The sequence below is a fragment of the Chrysemys picta genome, unplaced genomic scaffold (genome assembly GCF_011386835.1).
Source record: "Chrysemys picta bellii isolate R12L10 unplaced genomic scaffold, ASM1138683v2 scaf41, whole genome shotgun sequence".
Taxonomy (NCBI): Eukaryota; Metazoa; Chordata; order Testudines; family Emydidae; genus Chrysemys; species Chrysemys picta.
The window spans coordinates 62,603-88,393 of record NW_027052748.1 but is presented as its reverse complement, the minus strand read 5'-3'; the positions used below and the strand labels follow the sequence as shown (position 1 = coordinate 88,393).

The window sequence follows — 25,791 nt, the reverse complement described above, 5'->3', positions numbered from 1 at the left end:
GTGACCTGCACCCGATTAAAGTGACTGAAAACAAAAGTATTGTTTATTTACCCAAAAGGTACATAAGCAGAGAAAAGTATTAAATCACCAAAAGCCCCATATATCTGGCTCCTACAGAAAACTTATCTTTACCTTGCAAGTTTTTGGTAAATTCCACTCAGACCAGGATGCCTACTTCTGACCTGGGAGGGACAGACAGATCTGCTGCTGTTTCTCTCTCTCTCCCTGTCAGCATCTCTCCCCAAGCAGCTGCTGCCTGGTCCCCCATTCCTTTCTCTCCAGGTGGGTTTTAACAGGTTATGATCCTTTTCAACTTAGGGTCCCAGATGGAAAAACAAACTTGTTAACCTGGCTTGAACCGGTCAAGTAGGCATTTCCCAATTAACAGTTCTTCATTGTTCTCATTAGGACCCTTGGTATTATCTCTGCAGATATCTTATTTCTGTCATTGCTTCATTTTTCCAACTTCATAGAGGCAGGCAGAATATCATCAAGCCGGTAAACTGACGTACATATAATATTCATAAAAATAATACAGCTAACTCCCTCAATCCCCATCAATGCCTATAGCAATATCCAGTCAGGAGCATCAGAAAGTTTTTCCTTTTCAAACCTGCCCAACGAACAAGAGCTCTGTACCAGAAGGCAAGTTCCCCCTTGGTGGTGGTATTCCTCTCCAGATGGTGGGGGGGCAGTGCAGGAGGAAGGCTAGAAGTAGAAAAACTTTCTACAATTGTAGCTGGAGATTCTTGGCTAAACTTGTAGCTAAAGGTACCCAAATGAACGACATCTGGCTTCCCCTTAGCTCCCTGCAGATATTATACTTGCTCAGTTACCTTAATACAGATGAGAAGCAGCACATAAATTACGGTAAGTAGCAGCAAATGTCACAAACTAACGCTGTTTTCAATACATCCCTCAACTGGGGTGGTGTTTCCATTGGCATTTTGATTTGATGAAAAACATTTATAAGGATAGCACTGCAGTTTGTATGTAAAATAGGTAGAGAAGGAAACTTGAATAACTGAATTTAGAGATGGAAAAGGCAGACTAGGCCATCTTATTCTCGCCTGCTGAGAACTTCTATAGCCAGTCTTTGCCCTCTCTTTGCTGATTTGTGCTTGGATAGGCCCAGATTCTTCACTTATTCTCTCCCGTAGAAAGTCGCAATCCTGGGATAGTTATTTCAGAGGTGATCATCGTGAAAGTAAGCAAGTCACTGCAAATAGGTAGGTTGTTTATTAGTTAGAACAAGAGACTAAAAGTCAGGAAACCTGTGTTCTGGTTCCTGACTGAACTTTGGTTCCCTTTCCTAATTTGCTGTGAGACTGTGGGCCTCTCTGGGCCTAAGTTACGCCATCTGTAAAAATGGGAATGATAACACTTAAAGCACTTTGCTTAAATTATTGAGATTCTTGACTGAAAATCACTGAAAGAGTGAACAGTAATATTATTAGCATTACAATTCCTGTCCAGGATCCAAAGAGGATGGGCTGGGAAAAATCTAAAGCTCTTATTTCCCTCCTATTAAAATCTCTCCCCTAACAACGCTTTTGTGTGTTCAATATATCAATTTTAAACACATTTGAGTGTACATGCAATAGGCCATAAGAACGGCCATACTGGGTCAGACCAAAGGTCCATCTAGTCCAGTAGCCTGTCTTCCAACAGTGGCCAATGCGAGGTGCCCCAGAGGGAATGAACAGAATAGGTAATCATCAACTGTTCCATCCCCTGTTGCTCACTCCCAGCTTCTGGCAAACAGAGGCTAGAGACACCATCCCTGCCCATCCTGGCTAATAGCCATTGATGGACCTATCCTCCATTAATGTATCTAGTTTTTTTTTTTTTAACCCTGTTATAATCTTGGCCTTCACAACATCCTCTGGCAAGGAGTTCCACAGGTTGACTATCCGTTGTGTGAAAAAATACTTCCTTTTGTTTGTTTTAAACCTGCTGCCTATTAATTTCATTTGGTGGCCCCTAGTTCTTGTGTTATGAGAAGGAATAAATAACACTTCCTTATTTTCTTTCTCCACACCGATCATATCCCCCCTTACTCGTCTCTTTTCCAAGCTGAAAAGTCCCAGTCTTATTGATCTCTCCTCAGATGGCAGCCATTCCATACCCCTAATAATTTTTGTTGCCGTTTTCTGAACCTTTTCCAAGTTCAATATATCTTTTTTGAGATGGGGCGACCACATCTGCATGCAGTATTCAAGATGTGGGCGTACCGTGGATTTATATATATATTTTCTGTCTGAGGCCACTTCTAGATTACTCCAGATGGATAAAGTTTTTATCAAAATATGCTTTCCCACTAGACTAGTTGATTACTTTGAAATTACAGATGAATACCTGCATAGACAGATTATTCATCCAAAATACTATATGCAAACAATTGTGAGAAAAGCCATAACTCCACACTGAAGACAGCTCTTTGCTTAAGTATTCAGAATTAAGTCCACCACAACTCACCTACTTGATTTAGTCCATTAACTACCAAAGCCTCCAAAGCCTCAGTCTCTTTATTGACCAATCATGCATCGTCCTTTTAAAAATACCTTACCCTATGGTTTTCAGTTAATACCGTTTTACTTTGGATTATTTATCCTCAACTCCTTTAAAAAGGGCAAAATTACAGTAGGTAATTAAATTGTATTCCATATACTGTAATCAATATGCTTAACACATTGCAGACAAGATTAATGCTGTATCTTGCTAAAAAGTAGTGGCAATTGTGGACTATTATTGTTGCCACCGCACACTAATGAAAATGGCCAAAAATATGAGTCAAAAGCGTATAGACACTAAATTCTTTGGACCATTTAAAATTATGCTATCAGATCAGTAATAAAGATCCGAGTGCATCCTTGGTGTTGTCCAACTGAAGTTAATTGAGTTCCATCAGGGATGAGTCTAGTTAGGGTGACCAGATGTCCTGATTTTATAGGGACAGTCCCGATTTTTGGGTCTTTTTCTTATATAGGCTCCTATTACCCCCACCCCCTGTCCCAATTTTTCACATTTGTTGTCTGGTCACCCTAAGTCTAGTCCAATATCTTCTCCTTCGCCCAACAAAATCTTCATCCACATTAATAAAACTATAGATTTTTAACAGCTAAAATCTTTTAAATCTTTTACATTTTACTCTATATGCCACCCCAAGGTTGTATTTTTCTAATGACAATGAAAAACGATTACTGTAAGGCCTTCAGAACAGGTACTGTCATCTTTGCGTACGTCCCCAGTACCTAGAATGTCATGGGCAGGACTGGAAAACAAATATCCAGTAGTGAGAAAGATCATTTTGGTTTACAGCAAGTTTCACTTTCTGGTTCTCCTGCACTAGGCTGCGCTGCTTGGGTTGCAGACAATGCAGTGGGGTGTTTGTTGAAACAAAAAACTGTTTCCATTGGAATTTAAAAGCAAAAAATCTGTTAGACCTCAGTCCTGCCATGGGGCTCTGCATGGGCACAGGCATCCACATATATGATGCTTTTGAAGGATCAGACATAAGGGTGAGACATGCACACAGCACTTATTTATGGAAACATTTCTAACGGACTTAGGTTTTATAAAAGATTTTTGTATTACAACTTATTTTTTAACCTAAATTTGTGGCCATCTCTGACTGGACACATCCCTTTTAAAAAAACAAAAATAATGTTTGAACAAATTCAAAGATGGATCCCTAGTCAAAATATAGTATTTTAACCACATTTTCCTATTACTACAATGTATGACTCTGTTCAACTTTTCCTTACATTTCACTTGAATTTAAAGGTTTTGGTTCAGTACTAAAGATCTTTGTATTTTCAGAGTTATTTATGTTTTAGGCAACATACAAAGCTCATATCACAATAACAGGTTTCTGTGTTTTTTGCCCATATTAACTCCATGTTCCCACCAAAGAATGCAGTTGGACCCCGCTACCCACAACATCCTCCAGCTGAAATGGATATATTTAGTGACTGCACAGCCACAGGAGATGAATGGTGCACAACCCTACAAACTAATTTCCAAACATTAACTTAAACCTGACCTGATCGAGTCTAAAGCCTGCAGCAATATCACTGGTGTGCTCTGGATTAAAGTTTAGTGGCTGGAAAAAACACCAACCACCTGGAATAATAGTCTCTGCAAAAGACTTTGGGAGAAGGGGAAGCTGTGAGGAATTTGGTTACCAAAAAAAAAAAAAAAAAATCAGTCTGCTTGTTCTAAAGAAGGAGTCTTTCTTCATTACTGTAGTAACTACATTTCGATCCCATATAGTCATGTGAAAAGAACACATTTCTTGAACAAAAACACAGTTATGTGATCCTTGCCCTGAATTATATTAAGCTTTCTCCAGAAAGAAGTGTAAGAAAATGTCTGACTCTCTCTCACTCCCAGGCTACTGGTTAAAGCTGCGGACTCAGGACTTCTGGGTTCTTTCTCTAGCTCTGCCATCAACCTACTTCATGGATAGTAGGTAAATGAGGAGAGCTGCTGGTCAAAGAATCATGATAAATTGTATTTATCATATGTTCATCACCTCCACAGGAGATATAAATCTACATTACATCAAAATGAACACACCAAAATCTGCAAATTAAACCTAAATCCCACCAACAAAATGCATAAGTCAAAATACCAGAATCGTAAAATGTGAAAATTGGCAATTTTATTACAGCAGTGTGACCCTTTTGCAACCAAGCCTCCAAACCAGGAGAAACTCTGCCAGCTCCAGGTTCAAACAGAGAAATGAAACCTAATGGTTTCATTTCCTTCTCTCATTCCTGTCTCTGTGCATTGTTCATGCTGTCCTTTATGCATAGAATGATCTCAGGATCCCAACCCACCAACTTCCCTTAACTGAAATCACTAAAAATTCACTTTTGTAAAACCTATAAGAAGTGATTTTACTACAAGTTAGGGGAAGAGAACATTAAAAAATCCAACGCACCATCTCTAGATTTCCTAAAAAGAACAGGAGAACTTGTGGCACCTTAGAGACTAACAAATTTATTAGAGCATAAGCTTTCGTGGACTACAGCCCACTTCTTCGGATGCATATAGATTTCCTAGTGCATCTTGATTTTATGTGCCAGTGTTCTACACTGTAATCTTTTCAGAACAGGCACTTCTTTATTTTTGTACATTGTAAAGTACAATCACATTGCCAAGGCTAAACAAATAAAATTTTACAAATACTAAAACTCTTTTTTAGGCCTCCCAACCTTTTATAGACACCTAAAGCAAAAACTTATCCCTGGATGGGTACAACATTTACAAAAGATCAACTGATAGTTTTATAACAAAACCTGAGACAGCAGTCTGGATCAAACGAGTTCTTGTGCACAGGTATGACACGCACGGGGTGTAACGAACTCACTGGTTTCATTTTGGGTTTTGCCTTTGCTGCACTAGGTAGAAACTAAGCCCCAAACCGAAAACCAAAATTAATGGGGCGCAATCGTGACCTGCAGCTGACGTGTACATAAGTCCTACTCATTAGCTGTTTTTTTTAGGGAACATCAGGGAAGGCAACAGTAATTGAACATCTGAATATGCACTCGTCAATCTATTGCTGTGTGTGACAGACAGACAGGGCACTCTGAACACACAATACAGTGGCTTCTCGGTTTTCTTAAAAATCACTGAGAGATTAATGCTGGCAGCAGACAGCCTAGCACAATATGTCAACAGCAATTATTTTCTCAATATTTCTATAGATTACCTAATACACTGGCATGATTTTTCAATGCCATTCATTTTGCCACACACTGTTACCAAGTAATTTGTTTGCTTTCACTTGGTCACTTTCCACAGCCACCAAGTGCTGAGGACAATTGGGCATATAACTAACCGGAGAAACTGAAGGAATTCTTGGGTAAGGTATATATTATAATATGAAACCTCGCCACTTGCATTTCTGAGACTTAAATATCCAATAACATCACAACTAATGGTTGGACTTTGATGGGAACAAAGGTCTAGAGAAAGTACTATTTACAAAAAGCAGAAATTAAAATGCCAAAAATAACAGTCAAGCATTTTTAATAAGCCCCTAAAATATTCTGGGGCTAAGGCCTTGGCTACACTTACCCGGTAGTTCGGCGGCGAGCAATCGAACTTCTGGGTTCGACTTATCGCGTCTAGTCTGGACGCGATAAGTCGAACCCAGAAGTGCTCGCCGTCGACTGCGGTACTCCAGCTCGGCGAGAGGAGTACCGCGGAGTCGATGGGGGAGCCTGCCTGCCGCGTGTGGACCGAGGTAAGTTCGAACTAAGGTACTTCGAACTTCAGCTACGTTATTCACGTAGCTGAAGTTCCGTACCTTAGTTCGAATTAGGGGGTTAGTGTAGACCTGGCCTAAGTCATATCCAAACCCTGCATAGGAGCACAAGAGGAAAGGGAGGAGAAGGCAGCACAAGAGTCTTCCCCACTAATGTCCTTGTACAGGAGTTGGTCATAAGGATCAGCAAGGTGTGCTGGGCACAGTCCTCCTCTGGCCCCCTTTACTGGCAGGCTGATTCTAGTACCAGAAGAACAGCTCACACTGCTTTGTGTCTATGCATGGTCACATCTGTGAAAAGCAGGATTTAGACATATGTAAAACAGGGACCATTCACCAGCTATTGCGTTGGTCATAAATCTCTTGAGGAGCAAAGTCTCTGCTTCCTGATATTATCCCCTGTGGGCCATAGGTATTTGACAAGTGGCAGGGCCACAGCCTCATTCCTCTATACCAACAAGCAACTCTAGCTGGGCGGTGAAGGACTGCATGTTGCATCCCCGGAAAGAGTGACAGAGTTGCCATTTGGGGCATGCTTCTCTAGGAGGAATGCTGGTGGATGGGGACTTGCACTGTATAATGGTGCACCTCCACTCTGTCTCTCTCTCTCTCTCTCTCTCTCACACACACACACACACACACACACACACACACACACACACACACACACACACACACAGCCTTAAAAGCTGCAGTGTGACCTTAGAGTATGAGAACTTCTACAGATTTCACAATGCAAATTCTGAGCAGTATTCTTACTTATTATTTAAATAGGAATAATATATAGCCATTCCTTTAAATGGCTGAAAATATTAAGAAAACCACATACAGTAAAACTGTGAGAAGACTGAATTAAAAGAGGATATATAACCAGCAACAACGATTTATAAAAGGGTATGAAAATGTCACTTATATTAGATATGCAAACTTTAAAAGCCTCAAAGTCCTAGCATGACACCAGACAGTGAAAGAAGCACTGGACCTCTCAACCACAACATGCTTTCTATTTTTCAGTCAGACTCAAAAGCATTTCACCATTTCTAGTTTTGTTACTAACAAGACACGTGTTCCTTTGTTCTTCTGTTTCACTATCAGGGCTTTGTATAAAAATCTAGTGAAATATTTAAAAAACATGTTTATCCCTGCATATATGTATGTATGAACGCAATACAGTACTTACATAACCAAACTGAAGTTCTGACCAGTCCTATGTAGTTCTACTCTGAAAAGTGACTGTAAAAAAATGCAATTCCGGGTCTGTCATCTCCCTTCAACTCCATATCCGATGTGCTCTGTTCAGAAGCAAGTTACTATTTTCCTAACTACCCGCCCTGCAAATGCAACCAGGTATGTGAGAATCAAGTTGGTCTCTCTCTCTCGCACCATCACCAATAATATGGATTCTTCGGAGCAAATTATGACTGAAGGTAACAATTGTGCAACTCCTTTGCCTTCAATGAGGTTTCGTAGAAGGGACCAACTGGAAGTTAGAAAACAAATCCAAGACTGTACAAGGAAGAGAGACCGTCCATTTCAGTCTCTTAGCCGTACTGGCTCTGCAGGCGTATAAACCAGTAACAGCTCATTTTCATCATTCAGAGCAGCAGACAGGACACCAAATCCACACAAAGGTTGAATCCTGTGCTGGACCTCCAGGAGGCTCTGGGGGAGGGAAAAGGTGGCTTTCGTTTAAGCAATTTTTGCACCCTCAGAATTCTGCACTGCTTCAGGAGCCAGCGCAGCCCCCAATTTACAAGAGCCTCGTGAGGGCGGCCTCTGGTTTGCTCTGCAGCCTGGAGCAGTCCAAAATTCCCCCCCCCCCAGCACTTGAGGGCATGAACCTGCCCCTAGCATGCCCTCTACCCTGAGGTTTAAAGGGTGGTCAGGGTACTGAGTGCCTGTGCCAGGATGGGGGTGCAAATTCTCCTATGGCCCTTTTGAGGGCTATTTGTGGTCCCTATATGCTGCTGCGGTGGCTCCTATCCTAGGGTGACCAGATGTCTTGATAATAGGGGCTTTGTCTTATATAAGCAACTATGCGCACAAACACCCCAAGAAAATAGTGCCCCGATTTATCACACTTGCTATCACACCCTCTACACAAGAGCAGAATCTGTCCCAAGGAGCACATTCAAATAAAATGATTATACATAGTCTGTTTTTACAGTAAACCCACACTTGGAAATGAACAGACCTCTGAGGATTTGAAAAAGACAAATGTAATGTCCTGTTTAAATAATCTTTTAATGGATTTGGGCATTTGACTTCCCTTGAGTAACCTTACACTCTTAGGGTCCAATCCTCCAGTAACAATGTCGTCTATGAGGTGCTTTGTTTGAGTAAAAAATGACAGAACGGAATCCATAGTTTAAGTAGTTCTCTCTCACTGCTTACATTGCACAAGCTTGGCATAAGTGACATCATGCACATATACAACAGAGCTACTGTGCCAGACTCTGCTACACTGACATTGGCTGGCTGCATAGATGGAAATTAATGGTCACAACATGTACCTATTTCTTGAATTTCGATTATGAGCAGGTTCTGTGAAGCATGATCGCATTCTAGAGACTTCAGAGCTCAGGAAAATGCCTGTTTTATTTGAATCACACAAGGCGTGTTTATGAGACTGGGCAATAAGTCACAGGTCTCAGGGTTTTTTCATCTTTAATTAACATAAAGAAATTCAGTGCAACTTTCCCACACAACTACCCCATCCAGAGATGATGGTTCCTATTCTAGCTGTAAATGGGGTCCCAGGTGCGCATACAAATAATGCACATACGTAACAGTTTGCACAACTATTTATGGGCATGAGGGCTGAGACACTGCTACTGTGGAAACCATAGCTCTGAATTTTCTGGCTCTTAGGTTTTAAATTCTCAGCCTCAATGTGCATTTACATTGCTTTTTGCCTTGAATTAAAACTTCTGTGCCTTACAGAAAAGGATATGGCAGAAACGTCCAGCCTCAACAAATATGAACCAAATCACTGTGTATTTAAAGGATCCCCAAGCAGTTAACATATGATGAGCCAGATCATGCCTTGGGTTGAGTGGGAATGAGAATGGGGAAAAGATGACATGGGGGGGGTCTCTTCCGCTCCACTCAGCAGCATTTAAGGATTTTAACCTTTTGAACTATAGGCAGAGGCGCTGGTTCTTGCCTGCACAGTGCAGCATAGCTCCAAAAAGGTATGGGCCACACTCCTTGATTAAGAGATAGCTTCCCAGGCAGCTCATGCATCCTTTTACAAAGGAGCTGCAAGGCATAGCTGGCTAGGAGTGCTCCAGTGGCCCCCCTTCACTGGCGCGATGGTTCTAGTACTAGAAGCACAAATGGCATTGCTCTGCTCCCCTGAACAGTCACTACTGCGAAAGGAAAATTTAGATGGACGTTTAATAGGAATCCATTCAACAGCTACTGAAATGCAACCAACTCTAGGGTGCGAATATAGCTGCCGTTTGACAGCACACAACTCTCTGCAGTACTTTAGAACAGGAGGGGAGGAAGAATGCCATATCCAGTTAAAACTGAGGAGGGGAATTAGGGAGGTAGAATGGAACTGGCCTGTCTGATATTTTTACAGAGACAAAGTGAGTGAGGTGAAAGAGACAAGTTTTCGAGCACACACAGCTCTTCTTCAGGTCAGCTCCACGGTAAAGTTTCCAAAGTGTAGGCATAACTACGGAGGAACAAAAGCTCAAATACATTTAAACATGTAGGGCAAATTCATCCTGGATGGAACTCCAATGACTTCAGTGGAGCTTAACTAGGGATGAATTTGGCTCATTTCAATTTATGCTGATCTATAATTTTAGATGTAGAAAGTCTCTACAAAAAAAATATAAAATAAAGTAACTGCGATCCTGTGACGAGACATTTCAGCATCAACTGACAAAGAAAAACTGTGCCACCGCATTAAAACAAAGTTTGCTCTCGGAGCTGGTTTCATCAGCAGTTTTTAGGTGTCCTCAGGACAACTGCATATTATGTAATCTCCATTTGTGTCACAAAACCCTTTACTAAAACTTACAGCAAGTAAAGTACAGAGCAGAGCTACAGCCTCGTCATTATTATTTCCGAGGAGTCCTATTTTCATTATCATCTTAGGCATTTATAAGGCACCCGTCACTCTGGTATCTAGGTGCATAGGCAATTTACAAGGACGGTTGGTAGGCTGTTGATCATCAACATAAAAGTATTTCCTAATAAGTGAAGTGCTAATCGGATGACATTCTTATCATAAAAAAAAGCTGCTTAAAAAAAAACAACAACAACAACCCAAAGTCTTCATACACTGGAACACAAAAGGCACCATCAATATAAAACAAAGTGACTTGTTCTGATCCTACCGTCCTCCCCAATATGCACATGCAGGGCCTCTTCCTGTAGCAGGCCTCAAGCAAAAACAAGACCTGGCTCAAATGGGATGTCAAAACATCAAATGTTACATATTTAACTCTTGCGCTTCTGAAACCCCACGCAAAGATTTTTTTATTTTATTTTAAAGAGCTTGATATGATTACACCTTCCTCACTGTCGCTCAGTTAGGCAGGACAAAAGGTTTTTCTCAGTGTTACCTATGGAATCTTGCTAAAATAAAATTTTAACTAAACTCTATTTCACTCCCCCCCGTTTTTGTTCCCGAACTCAAGACTACTTTGAATGAGCTCTACAGGTTTTCTTAAATGCTTGCATGTGCTTTTTGTAAAGGATCCCTTCCTCCTGTCCCCGCCCCTTTCCCCGCAGCCCATATTTCATCTCCACTTTAGGCTCTGCTTCTTAAGCTTCCCTTGGCTGAAAGAAAGCAGCTAACAGGACTTTCTTTGGAGCCCATAATCACTATCCTGAGATTAGCCATGGGTAGGTGTTGCCGATAGAAGCATGGCATTCCCTTTCTCAGAGTCAAACACACTGCCAAGCTCAACGAAGCAGGCCAGATCCTGGAATCAAACTCGGGTGTCTTGCAGAGTTAATGCGGGACCAGCCTCACTCTCTTCATTTTAACCTCTGCTATTGCAACTCTGGGTTTCCTGCCTTTATGCAGGGTACATGGTGCTTTCCCTAGAGAACAAGAGTTACTGCATAACAGCAATTCTGAGGTAGAGCCAAAACCTGCTCCCACTGACAAAACTCCCATTCATTTTGGTGGAAGCAGGATTGGGCCCATGAAAAGCTGCTGCCACCTTAAACGAAAACGTTCCTGCTACCTTTTTTGGGGGTATTATTATTACAAGTATTGAGACATCACTGTCTGCGTGTGTACAGACAGAGCATGCACTCAGACTGTATATCAATACACAGTCGGACACTTTAAAAGCGAATTATGAAGGAAACAGAGGTTCCAAGTATCTGCCCTTGATTGCTTCTTTAAAACACAAAGATGGCTACCACGGGCCCCTTCCCACCCAAATATAAATGTTGGCTCTGCTCTTCCCCCTCACACATTAGAAATACTAGGTCCTGGCTTCCCTGTTTGCTGAAGGATTCTTTGAAGGACTGGAGCTGAACAGTAACATCACAATAGGCTGATGCCTAGCTGTGGCTTTCCCAGCCCAAGACTCAGTACTCCTTTCTGACTCACTTGAAGTTTGGAAAGCTACAGCTCAAATTTCAGCCTCTGGTGGAGTCGCTATTCAACTCCAGTATCAGGGGGTAGCCGTGTTAGTCTGTATCTACAAAAACAACAAGGAGTCTGGTGGCACCTTAAATGCATCCGAAGAAGTGAGGTTTTTACTCACGAAAGCTTATGCCCAAATAAATCTGTTAGTCTTTAAGGTGCCACCAGACTCCTTGTTGTATTCAACTCCAGTCCTTCAAAGAATCCTTCAGCAAAAGGGAGGGGAGCCAGGACCTAGTTTGTGGAAAACTGGGAGGGGGCGGTCACTGGGGGGAGAGAAGCAAAAAAGCACCCAACCCACACTTCATAAAGGAGCAGTGAAAGGCACATACATTTTTTTAAATGCACTGGAATAGTTTTAGGGTGATTTGTAAATAATAGGAAGTTCTGAACAAACAGCTCTAAGAAGAAAAAAAATAGAATATCTTTTTGTAAGAAGACAACAACAGCAGGGAGAATAGGTTTTGAGATACTCTTAGCAACTTTTTGACTTTTAAATAGGCTTTTAGAACGTATTCAGTTTTGTGCCGTTTTGTGCAGAACCGTGAAGACGAACTTCTGACACTGATATCTCGTTAAGGGAAGACTAAGATTAATCACAGGCTTCAACTTCTGCACACTGTTGTCCCATGTTACAATCTGTTAATACAATATACCGGGAACTCCTCTGAGGCCAGTAAGGGACGTTAACATTGCAGTTGTAGAAAGTCCCTGACCCCAAACGATCACAGTGGCATTCGTCCAATTTTTAAAATGTGATGAAATGCTCGTCGTTAGAAGAAAGCAGATTCAAGCCCATAATGCCCAACAGATCATGCAGAGTTTCCACCTGTGAATAAGCTAGTCACAAAACGTGGGTTTTTCAAAAATATCCTCTCTCAATCCTGCAGGGCCAGTCTTCTGGTTTAAAACCCACTTCCCAACCAAGACTGGGGCGTCAAAGGAAACATGTATTAGAGAGTATCAGAGGGGTAGCCGTGTTAGTCTGTATCTATAAAAAGCAACAAAGAGTCCTGTGGCACCTTATAGACTAACAGATGTATTGGAGCATAAGCTTTCGTGGGTGAATACCCACTTCGTTGGATCTCTCCAGTCATGTTACCAGAGGGGTGGAGACTGGGTCAGCCTATAAAAAGAATGGGCGCACACCAAGTGGTTGAGCTGCTTCTAAAGCAGGACCAGCACTGCCGTCCAAGTTCAAAAAGATTTGAACATGTACTTACTTACAAAACACACACGAAGTATCGGTCATCATTTAGGCATAAAAAATAGATCTGAGGAGAATGTTCCTATTAGCCTTATTGAACATTTTAAAACGTGTGATCTGATGATTGTAGTGCCTTTCAACCAAACAATCCCAAAGCATTTTGCAAACCACACATGCACAGGAATGCTGCACCTGCTCCTGAAATGCAGCCACTTCTAGGGTGGAAACACAGCAACTGTTTACTGGAGAAGTATTTTCTGCCAGTTTAATTACAGAAATGCTTTATAAATAAAGCAAATTATCTTTTACACCGTGTTCACTTATTAGACAGAACCAATCTAGAATACTAGATGTCTCCCTGAATGTGTTTTTTTCTTGTACTCAAATTATAATAATTTCATCTGCTTGAGATCCTGTTATAAACAGTACTGAGTAGAAGGGTCAGGCGCTTGTGAAGATATATATTTTGACTGTCAGTGACATGTTATACTGGGACCCAAATGTACATTACAGTATGTTACTCACATTTGTTTCAATTGAAACACCAAATAAAACACCCACTGCAATGCACTCTCTGTCTGCTGGCAGCATTCCATATAGTTACGCTCCTGAAGTCCTTCATCCCCAAATGCTCCATTACAGGCAGCAGGCTGTGCTCTATTGTTGGAAGACTCAGTGGAACACATCCCCAGTAGGTCAGTTACCTCTCGTCTAAATCGCTTAAGGAAAGAGTATGTTAGAACCCAACAACTGTTTCCTGTTCACACCTGATGGAATAAACAATTTGACAACTACCAAAGTAGATGTATTTTTTACAAGGGACATCAGAGCTGGCAAGCGGAATTGGACTGACAGCTCTGGTGACTCAAAAATCTGTTGATCCACAGGACAGTAACTGCATGAGCAGTGGTAATGCAAATTTCCTCAGTCTCACCAATAAGTTTCAACCCTAAGCTAGAATGAGCACCACCAAGATGGAAATCAGTTTTTATGGCCTATTCAATCGTAGAGCTCCCTACGTGAAACTACCAATTACAGGGGTTGTCCTTGAAATAGGGACGCCTGTTAACCAGGAACCGGACTAAGACCATCAGCTCATGTCACATCTACCCCATTACCAACTCCCTGAGTCAAACCTGGTTAAAACCACCCTGGCTCAAAAAACAATAACAAAACAAAAAAAACCCCACAACAGTTTCTAAAGACCACTTTTTGAATAGAGTACATGCTCTACCTTGTTCTAGTCACATAGACATTCATGTAGCTTATCTGAATTCTCTCTCTTACCTCATCCATTTTTTCTGATGTTGGTGTCTGGTCACCAGGCAGCATTTCTTTAGTCTCAGAAGTCTCAGCTTTGGATGTCCTACTCAGCTGATCAATAGGAGTCATACTGGCCTCTGACGTTCCTCTTGAATTCTGACTCAGAGGAGCTGTCCCAGGGATTGGCTCGTCGTCATCAGAATCTGGTAACGGTGTTGGACTAATGTCCTCCAAGCCAGTGCTGGAGGGACGTGAGGATGGGGTTTGAGCTCTATAACTGGGCTGAGAGTTAGAGCCATACAATGGGATAGGAGAAAGTTGGGAGGAGGAGGAAGAGATAGGGCTACCTTCCATTCGGATCTCATTGTCCGAATCATGTTCATTGAGAAAAGGTAACTTTGTTCTCTGCTCTTTCAAGAGCATCTCAATCCTTGAGTCTAAACTGTTATGCTGCATTTCAGACTCCATGGTTGGGGTGCCAGGTGTCTCACTCCTTTCCGGAGTCTGAGAAAAGGATGCTGTACTTTGTTCGGTAAGACAGTTTGACTGTGGCAGGGATGGGAGTTCCTCCTGTTTTTCTTTCACAGGAACAAAATCAATATTCGTAGCAGCACTACTTTCTACTAAGATCTCAGCTGGAGGCGGGGCAGGTCTCCGGTACTCGGTGTCTCTGGAAGTTTGGGGATACTGCTGTTCATCAGATGGGGGAAATACAGCTGGTGCTTGGTATGGAGAGAAGGCAGATTTATAACTTGAAGAACCAGAGTGGCTCAAGGGAGGAGTGTGAGAATATTGTACTGGCTCTTGCTGATGAGACTTGAACGTGCTAAACTGATGTTCTGACCCTCTGTAAACACCTGCCGAGTTATGGACATAGTGATGTCCTGGTCGTCTATTATAGGCATCTGTAAATTTTGTTTCATGTCTCCTGGGTTTATACCCAGAGTCCTGTCCGTAATGGTAAGCTGGTGTCGTTTGACGACTGGAATAGGTTGAATCTTGGGAAAACGGAGTCCCCAGTCGTGGGGTGAGTGGGGTTCCTTGGGACTGTGGGGTATACTGGCTATACGAGTTTGGGGTGTCTTGCCGACTGCTGGAATAGGCTGTATCATGGGAAAATGGGGTGCTACTGTTTGGGGTAATGGATGATCCCGCAGAAGAAAGGTTACTGTCTTTCAGACGTTTTACAGAATCAGTCAACTATAAAAAATAAAATAAAAGTAAATAATAGATATAGATATATACACACATACACAGTCAAAAACTATTTGTCTGATTTTCTGAGAAGCTGAGCACCAAGACTTTCAATTGACTTCCCTGGCAGTAGTGGGTGCTTGCAGCTCTGAAAACCAAGTCATACACAAATAATTATCCGTTAAAATATGTAGGCAGTTATTTTGGTTTTAAAAGTCTGTAGGAGAGGAAGTGAAGGAAATGGGCAAATACTATTTATTCTTTGGCAGCAATGTTAAGGTCAAGAGAATCAGGTGAACATGAGACATCAAGAATACTGAAAATAAAATAAAAAATTCTGTCAACAGTTTCTGAATGTAACTAGAGAAGAGAATGAAAGAGTACCATTGAAACCAAAAGATTAAGACTGTTTTACACAGTATGAAGGGACCCAAGTAGCTAGTTTACATATCAAATCAGACTATATACATATACACACTGGCTCCACACCTGCAATCAGTTCCACATAGTAGACCCGTATGCAAGCACAGAACCTGTGGAAGTCAATCAGGCTTTGTGTTGGTCTGATTGTCAGCTCAGACCCCCGATCTGCCCACCTGCCACATGTTAAGCTCTAGCAGAAGAGTCAATCTATCTACTATATGTAAAGAGGTTGTGTCTGAACTGCAAACAAACAAACAAAAATTAAACAGAAACTTCACAAAGACACATGATCAGGTAGAGTGTTTCCAGCTATGGAATCTAAAAACTAAAAAACACGAACCTCACAGAACAGCCAAATAATCGATCTTAATGAAATTTACTTCAAAGGCACATTGAGGGGTTTTATCCAAACAATCCGATTAAAGTTTGAAGCCAGTAACAAAAAAGAAAGAAAGAAAAAAAAAATCCCTCAAACAATGATGAGTCATATCAGCATCATGCCAAAATCAATGTTCAGTAATGTAGATAGGCAGCAGAGAGTTACCCAGTCCAAATCCCTTTCAGATCAGCAGGATATGGCCTGAGCTCTAACACAGCAACAACAAAAAACAGAGAAGATTTTATTGAGGCTGCAGTGAAGTAATAGTTTTTAAAGTTCCTATTTAAAAGTTATCTGCTACTTTTTAAATTAAAATTCACATTTCAGTGGCTCCACAGAATCATCGCCACTGTCAGGTTTCGTGCAGCACCCAACTGTCTGATACACTGACACAAACACACTTACAGATTTAGTTATTTTTTGCATGGTATGGCTGTTGCAGACCATAAAGATTTGGCAGTTGAACTTTCTCTTCCTCACTCCACCCTCTCCTCCAAAGGTTACAAAGGCAGCTTAGGTCATACTTACTCCTCCTATAATTAATTTATGTATCAACTCCCTGGGTATTTGATTGCCTGCAGGTGAGAGCCAAGAGCGCACTCCCAGCCAAGGGCAACATAACAGCCAGCTCCAAAACCCGCTGAAGTCAATGGGAATTTTTCCATTGACTTCAATAGGCTTTGGATCAGGCCCTGAGTGAGGGAGGGCTCTAAGGAGGGAGCAGGCAGACCAGCTGACCTTTAGGGCTGAAACGGGGGAGAGGAGGCAAATCAAGAAATGTCAAGCTACTCTACTGGAATTACTCCAGCACATTAGCAGTGTCTTGGGAGAATCTGGTAGATATTAACTGAAGGAATCACCAGAATTATTGTTCTGTGGGTCACCCCAAAAAAGTTCAGTTCAGGGTAATATTGTATAATAAATTGCAAGACCTTTAATCAACAATAATGGTGGTGACTGATGTAAACAAAAAATGAAGAAGCAATTAGAGGTCTCATTAATAACTGTGAAAACCAACCCACAATAGTGGACGTGCACACATTCATTTTGGATCCTCTGTAACGAGGCAACAAGTACAACCCTGTGAAGTGCCGAGCATCATCCACTCCTTCTGAAGTCACTGGGAGTGGAAGGTGCCCAACATGGGACGCTCAGCACGTGGCAGGACTGGGCTATCTAGTCGAATCACAATCTCTTTCAGCTCCACTCTTCCACATTTAAGGGTGACCTGCTGAGGAGGAAATGAGGCCTCTTTATGATGGAGAAAGATGACCTGAAAGGTTTTGCTTTGAGGGACTTTGGAGATTGGGGGGGGAGGGGGGAACAGTTTGGTGTTCACATTCAGTATTCAAGACTTATCTATCTGGAGAACTAGTGAAATGAGGATATAATAAGAATCAAAAAGAGAGAAAGGTGAGCAACTGAGAGGGGGGAAAAGATTTATAGCTACAATGTTTAAAACTATTAAAGCCAAAACTTCCAAACCTGGATGCCTCAAGTCAGGCACCTAAATCCATAATCAGACTCCTACATAAAAGTGGACAGAAATCCATGGGAGCGCAGGGTGCTCAAGACCACTGAAAAGAGTCAGGCCACTTTTATTTGGAAGTCTATGGCTCCAAACCAGCAAGTGATTGCACACAGAACGTGGGCCCATAAAGAGTCTCTCTCATTTAAATGGAGGTCCGCGAAGAAGCAGGTGACTGCCTGTCAGTCAGTTGCAAGAGAGTTGTTTACACAGACTACTACTTAAGAGCCAAACTTTAGACACCCCAGTTTGGAACTGCTTGGCTCTGTTTTTGTTAACCAAGTGATTCCAATGACCATTTTGGAGAACTGATGTGTCTTTAACAATGACACAACACCTCTAGTCTTCATTTTAAAAGGTGTGAAGAAAAAAAATCTCAAACGCATGAGACAACCTCCTGAAAAACTACGGAGGAACCAGGATGGGCATTCCTGATATTTTTAAAGAGGAAAAAAAAGCAGAAAAGATACCCTAACCTTTAAAATTCAAAACACACATCTTTCCCATCTTCTAGCAAAAACCTAGAATAACCTTTAAAGTGAAGGAAAAGAGGACAAGTTTATCCTTGCAAGTCACTCCACGGACTTCAACAGGGGGACCCGATGAATGGATTTGGCCTGGCATCCTTAATTACAGAAATTACTAAAGTTACTAGGATGCATTTAGTTGGTTCTGTATATTTACAACAGGACACAGATCACTCACAATATTCACTTAGGCACAGCGTGAATTTGCACATGACACTTATAAAGAATTAAATTTGCTCTGGCAAGTTCCAGTTATTAAATCCAATGTATTTAAATACAGATAATGAATTTTAAAGTAATTTTTACAATGTACTGACAAAACTACCCCAGGATGGAATAAAACAATACCACACAAGTCACTTGTTATAGGAGAATCTATTTGAATCAACCACTGTCTGCTTGTAAGTTTTTAGAAATGTACTATTAAAACACACCCAAGCACACTGTACCTGCTGAGTTTCATTCACAGGTGGCGAGACATCCTGCTCATTGCCTACAGGAAGGGTCTGCGGAGTGTAAAGACCATTAACCAGCAGTTCATAGAACCGCATACGGGTTTCACCTGCACAAACCACAATGAAAGTTTATTAAAAAAAAAAAAAAAAAAAAAAAAAGCCACACACTGTACATCGAAAGTCTCTTTATTAAGCCTTCCCCAGACACAGCTAGCCCTCTTAATAGCCCCCATTTCAGCCAACATCTTTCCACCAAAGGAGGCCAGGGCAACACTTAAGGTAAGTGCCACCGTTTCTTAAAAATCTGCCGGACAAGTGATGCAAGGCGCTCCCTTCGCTGATGATGGGAGCGACCACATCTTCAACCACAGCATCTGAAAAAATGCATTAACAATAGGCCACCTCTCTTTGAGAGGAATGGGAAAGGGTACCAGAAAGCATTAAAAAGAATAGCCAGGGCAGAATCCAGCATTAGTAGTTACACTCTGTTAATGTGCTCCCTTGAGAAGGGTTTCTAAGTAGTCTTTTTCCCTCTTATTCTATTTGGCTGCTCTGTTTCTGTGCCATGCTTTCTAGAAAGCAGTAATCTCTTTCTTCGCAGAAGTGTCAAATGGTTTACGTGTCTCAGAACTGTAACTTTTAGAAAAGCTTCATCTCACTAAATACAACACCAATTCTGCCAATACCTGTAGCCAGTTTAGAAGCCTTTTTCACATGAACCTTTCCAATAGAATATGAGGTGTTATTAATACAAAGGAGATGCAATCCAACACAATGGACAAAATAATTATCACTTCTTTTCCAAGAAGGTTCTGGCTAACCTGTGTTTTGATGTAATGCGTATGTAGCACTTTCCTAGCATGAACATTCTAAAGCAGTGGTTTTCAAACTGCAGGTTGCAACCCAGTACTGGGTCATGGAATGTAAGGCACTGGGTCACGGCGGCTCTGGTCAGCACCGCGGACCGGGCCATTAATAGTCCCGTCGGCGGTGCTGCCCAGTTAAGGCAGGCTAGTCCCTACCTGTTCTGACACTGCGCTGTGCCCTGGAAATGGCCAGCAGGTCTGGCTCCTAGGCGGGGGGGGGGGGGGGGGGGGTGTACGGGGATCCTGAGTTGGAGGGGGCTTGTGCGCCTCTGCCTAGGAGCCGGACCTGCTGCTGGCCGCTTCCGGGGCACAGCGCAGTCCGCGGTGCCAGGACAGGCAGGAAGCCTGCCTTAGAACCCCTGCTGCGCCGCTGACCAGGAGCCACACCAACCCTACACCCCAATCCCCTGTCCCAGCCATTAGCACCCCCCAAACCTAGAGCCCCTTCCTGCACCCAAAACCCATCTCTGGCCCCACCCCAGAGCCTGCACCCCCAGCCCAGAGTCCTGACCCCCTCCTGCATCCCAACCTCCTGCCCCAGCCCTGAGGCCCCCCAAACCCAGAGCCCCCTCCTGCATCCCTAACCCATCATCCCTGGCCCCACTCCAGAGCCTGGACCCCCAGCCCAGAGCACTGATCCCCTCCCGCACCTCAACCCCCTGCACCAGCCCACAGCCCCCTCCCTCACTCTGAACTCCTCATTCCTGGCTCCACCCCACAGCCCTCACCCCTGCACCCCAACCCTCTCATTCCCCAGCTCTGTTGGGTCACAGACATCAACAATTTTCTTCAACTGGGTCGCCAGAAAAGAAGGTTGAAAACCACTGTTCTAAAGAATGCAAACCCTCATGCAATACTGATATCTGTGTTCAACATTCTTATTTCCAGGCGCTGAATTCTAGTGAATACACTTTCTTAATATTAGACAAGTTTGTTTACTTTGAGCCTGAGCCTGCTCATTTTGCAGTCAGTAAGTTTTTCACGGATTTCAAAAGAAGCTGGATCAGACCCTTTGAGATATTTTCAGTTTTGCTTACATGGGGGGGGGGGGGTCTTTGTTTTTTTAGAATGTGAGAATAATTTTTTAAACATTGAAAATTTAAGTCAACACAGCAGAAGATGTTTCTTACCGAGGGTTTTTATCTTTTTCTTTTCAATTACAAATAAAAAAAATAAGTAATGTATAACTGAAAAAGAAATAAAATATAGTAAAAATGCACAACCCCAACGCCTGAACCTGCAGCTCACACACACATAGTATGTATTCATGTGAGTGAGTACTCCCACGTAACAGGACTACACAAGTAAGTGCTGCAGGATCAAACACCCAATTCTCATACATAATTGTGCATAACTAGTATCTACAAATGCACTTGTCTAAAGAATCTGCTCCAGATTAAGACCTTGATCCTGCATTATTCAGATAAAACGCCCATTAAATAAATACTGCCTATCAGTCTCCAATAATGTTCGGTTTTACAACACTGCTTCACATATATAAATATTGGGCCAGATTTTCAACTTGTGTAAACTGTCATCGCCCAGTTAATGCAGCTATGACAATTTGCAGCTGGAGATCTGGCCCAGAGCATTTGAAATATTGAATTCACATGAAATTATAGCACTTGCCATCAATGTTCTAAAGTAGAAGTAAGTTTAAAATTAGTTTTTTTAAATAGCACATATACCTTAGCTTCCTCATTCCCCTTTTTATTCAGTAAAACATTAATAAATACTTAGTATTTATATTTTCGTTTTCACAGAGCTTTGAATTACCCCCATAGAGGTACTGAGGTAGGTAATTAACTATTATATCCATTCTACAGATGGAGAAATGGAGGAAGATAAATTAACTGAATTGCCTTAAGCTACAAAGGAAGTCCATCTCAGAACTGGGAACTGAACTCATGAATTCCAAGCTCCTAGTCCTGTGCTCTGACCACATGATCATTAAATACACAGATAAAACACTTCTTGCACTCCTTTTTATACTCATTTATTTTACTAAAATTTGGAATCCAATATTGAATTTTTATAAAAGTATATTTTACTACTTTCTTGAAAAGCTGAATATTGCGAATAAATGGATAAGTAAAATAAAAATGATAGACTGTGTAGCCAAAGATGTCATAAACTGCAACTGCTATTTTTAGCATTATATTTTAACTGATCTTGCCATACCACAAAGCATTGCTGGTATTATTGCATCTTTTAAAAGAACCAAAGTAGCCACAAGTTTTTAAAAGGTTAAAATTAGAGGCATAGAGAGAGTTTATGAGTTATATGTAAAAATGAAAGTGCAATTTAAAATTAAGTCTTCGTGTTTTCACCAAAGTAATTAAAACATGCAAAATCACGAACTTCTTAACATGCAGTTAACTTTCCTAGCTCTTGAACGACCACCTGTTCTAGGATTACAAAAGTGAAATATAAAATCAACAAAAAACAGAGAAAAACTCTCCAATCAGCTTGCTCAAGAAGTCTCTTAATACCTACTTTTACCCCCTGTGAATCCACTTTAATTCCCATTATTAAAACTGAAAGTGGCTTTTGCTCCAATTTCAATGAATATGTTAATCTTCCTCAAATTTCAAAGCAACAGGATATATATCAATTTAAGATGAAATAGTGCTAAAAATATTAAATCCCAAAATCAAAGCATATGCATTTCACAGTCATGGTTTATTTATACTGGCAAATGATTTAAAAAACTTTTCTGGGTGTTCTTTTACTATTTAGGCAATAATGTCAAAAATTATTCCATTATACTCACATAACATGTGTTACATACCTAATGTTATGTAAACACTGCACTTGAAGGTTGTTGAAACTTTCTTTTATACTTTGTATGGTTAACTGAGACAAACATAGCACTTTTTTTCTTTCAGAGAAAGGTGTTCATGGGGTCTTCCTCTTTCTTAAAGAAAAACAGTGCAACACGTGCTTCAAACTCGAATTATCATGCTTAAAATGCAAATAAATAATAATAATAATAAAAATTACAAATAAATGCCTGTAACGTTTTGCGTACTTCGCTGCTTTAGCTTTTAGCCAGATGTTTAGAAAGGTCCTTCCCTAGCATGCTTGGGGAAAAAACAACACACATAAAACAATAATAATAAGCAGAATTTTAATATTTTCAGTACTTGAATAGTTACTGCACTGTTAATTCCTATAGTACCACCATTGTGGCTCAGTCATGCTGTGGATTAAACGTGTTACTGTCCCTTTAAGAGAGAGAGGAGATACACACACACACACACACACACACTCGCTCACTCTCACACCGTGTCAAGTGCTGTACACTTTTTACTGCCAGACTTGGGTTTGTTGCTAAGTACCAGTGAAACACCAGGAGCTCAAAAAATAGGATCCTGCTGTAGTTCAGTGTGGTTTTTTTTATATATAGTAGTTTCTAAGACAGGAAAAAACTTTACAACCATATTTCGAAGTGCATTTCTAAGCCTCTGAAAACGGTCACCAGTTTAGATCAAGGCATTTGTAAAGAGATTCTGAAAAGGGACGAGGGCGATGGCAAGGGCAGAGTTTGCCAAACCGGGTGTCAGTGTGAGTGAATGAAATGGACAGGATGGCAGCATTTTGTAAATTACAGGACTGTCTCCTAGCAACAGACAACACATTCAGCTCCACGTGACTTCCAATGGCCCAGAGAAAAGGAGAGACAGACAGAGGGGGAAGGAGCAACATTCACTTATTAGTATTTTTAATCATCCAGTCCCTTCAGTCTGGAAAAGCATCTCACTTTAAGAGGGGAGAGGGGATGCAGGGGTTGCAACTAGACAGAGCATGGAGCTAAAATCTGCTTCCCACCTTTTGTATCCAGTTCCACGTGGATGATGTTGCCCATGACTGATGTGTTGTGCAGGTGCTGGACGGCTTCCCTGGCACCCTTCACTGTGGCAAAGATCACTTTGGCAATGCCCAGGTGCTTCTTATTCTTGGGATTGTAGAGAATCTCTACTTCTTCCACTTCACCATATTTCTTGCACATGTCGGTCAGAAAGTTTTCACGGATGTTGTCATTCAACTTGGCAAAGGTTACCTGCTTGGGGGGCACTGGCCCCACGTAAAACTCATCAATCTGGAGATTTATACAAACATAAAATTAAATACAAATAATTAAGAACCAGGAGGGAGACTGGCAGCAGAAAATTAAATCATTTGGAACAGACAGACAGAGTTAGTCTCCTTAGAACTCTGGGGAAAGAAACTGTCTACAAACAATGTCACACCAGTCTGAAGAGAAATCCAGCCTCTACACTCTCAGAAATTTATATGGAAATGGTTACTTTTTCATCTTAAAAACATATTTTCAGCAGCTATATCAAGCATCAGAGTTCTAACTCAAAACAGGTAAACTGATCCTATCAGACAGATGTATTGATTTCTTTAAGGAATAGGATTATTGTTAAACGGTTTGCCAGATAATGTTAATAAGAATCTGTCATTTAAATGGCCCATTACATTATTTCAAACTCAAGCTCAGTTGACAGATAACAAGAATCCAAACTAAACCTAAAGGCTAGGGCAGGTACCTTGAATTTGGGAACAGAAAGCTCCAACTCCTTGGTTTTGGTCCATATTCTTCCTATCCTGGGATCTCTGACACAATCCACTGGGGCAATTCCCGAGTTCTACAAGGGGAGGGGGGATAGAACACACAAAAAACATCAATAATATTGCTAGAAATTTCGGGGGGGGGGACATACCACAAGGAAGTGGGGAAGCCTCAGGGGGAAGAGAAAAGCACACATACACACGTGTCAAATTGCAATACTGCTGGGAAATAGACACAGATTGGAACCACAGAGAAATAAAGCTCCAGGTTTTAGCTCCTTCTTGGGATCCTGACAGTTGAATACATTGTGTCAGGTGGCAGTAACTTTCGTGCCTTTTCCTCCCCTCACCCTCCAACATTTGTTACAACATGAATTATTACAGCATTAAAAAATCCCTTTCCTCCATCACACCTCCCCTAAACAAGGACTGCTAGAGAGGGGGGCGAGGTAGGGGTCTGTGGGGGGTATATAATTTATTTAAAAAACAAAACACTTACAGGCATGCTAAAATTTTGCCCATCATAACGATAGAGTTTATGCTGTCCTTTTTTCAGAGCTGGGTCAATAATCAATTTGTAACTTCTCCAGTGGTGATTTCTTTTCTCGACAGAAGTGCTGGCTTGTGTGCTATTCTCCATTCCGTTGATCCAACCTGGGGGGGAAAAAACACAAAGTTTTTTAAAAATGTAATAAAGATCCCATTTTAAGACTCACCCATTAAACACATCAAAGCTGCGGGGGGGAAATACACAACCGGGAAGACTCTAAAATGGGGGAATTCTTAGACAACCCCTCCACCCCCGTGAGACAAGAGACAGAAAGGGGGAAAAAAAGACCCAATCTCACTTGAACTCTGTTTTTTGCCATGATCTTCTGGGTGCTTGGCTTTTTCCCCTGCCTTGATCTCCTTGAAAGACATTGTGTGAGGTGGCCGATCGTCTCCTTGCAGCGAAAGGCGAGCTCCTTTTCACATTTGGCTGGTTACATTACATTGCTTTTGAAAGGCTCCTGCCTCCTTTTTTTGCGAGCCAACACATATTGTGTGTGTGCTTTCTGCTTGCTTCTCAGGCATCCCACAATACACCACTATGGAGCTCGGCTAATGGCTAACCGCCCTCAACCGAAGGCACATTCACAGCAGCTGCAGCGCGCCGCGAAGCCCCCAGCCTCGCCGAGCCCTGGCACCTCCCCACCCGAAATAAAGGGCCATGCATTTTCCCGAGCCCAGCTAGCCTCGGCAGGGGATTTTCCCCCGGTTTAATTGCATGCAGGAAATTCCTTGGAATCTGCGGGCTGCGTTTACCTTAGCGCAAACTGTTTCTAAACAAGATGGACAGAGGTGGGACAAGTTTGGGGGCACTCAGTGAGCCTTGCAGGGACAGCCAGGGAGCAGCCCGGGGCACGGGGTGAATAGCTGTGTTTCTGCCCCCCTGCTACAGTGTTTCCCCGCAGCCCCACCGAGCCCC

The 25,791-nt window shown here is 41.8% G+C and overlaps 1 protein-coding gene across 5 annotated transcripts; it reads right to left on the bottom strand.

Annotated features, from left to right (window-relative positions):
• Positions 1-11: 11 nt before the first annotated feature.
• LOC135977843 (histone-lysine N-methyltransferase SETD1B-like) lies at positions 12-25,576 on the bottom strand. 5 transcript variants are annotated; one of them, XM_065579017.1, is made up of 7 exons: positions 25,172-25,576; positions 24,823-24,977; positions 24,302-24,400; positions 23,577-23,847; positions 18,859-18,986; positions 14,398-15,573; positions 12-13,829 (listed from the first exon to the last, which is right to left on the bottom strand). In XM_065579017.1, exons 1-7 carry the CDS (start codon positions 25,242-25,244, stop codon positions 13,632-13,634), a joined length of 2,100 nt encoding a protein of 699 aa, XP_065435089.1. In that variant the 5' UTR covers positions 25,245-25,576; the 3' UTR covers positions 12-13,631. The 5 variants fall into 5 exon arrangements, 3 of the variants coding, with proteins under 3 accessions (XP_065435089.1, XP_065435090.1, XP_065435091.1); XM_065579018.1 differs by having other exon boundaries at positions 18,874-18,986; XM_065579019.1 differs by having other exon boundaries at positions 13,660-13,821.
• Positions 25,577-25,791: the final 215 nt, after the last annotated feature.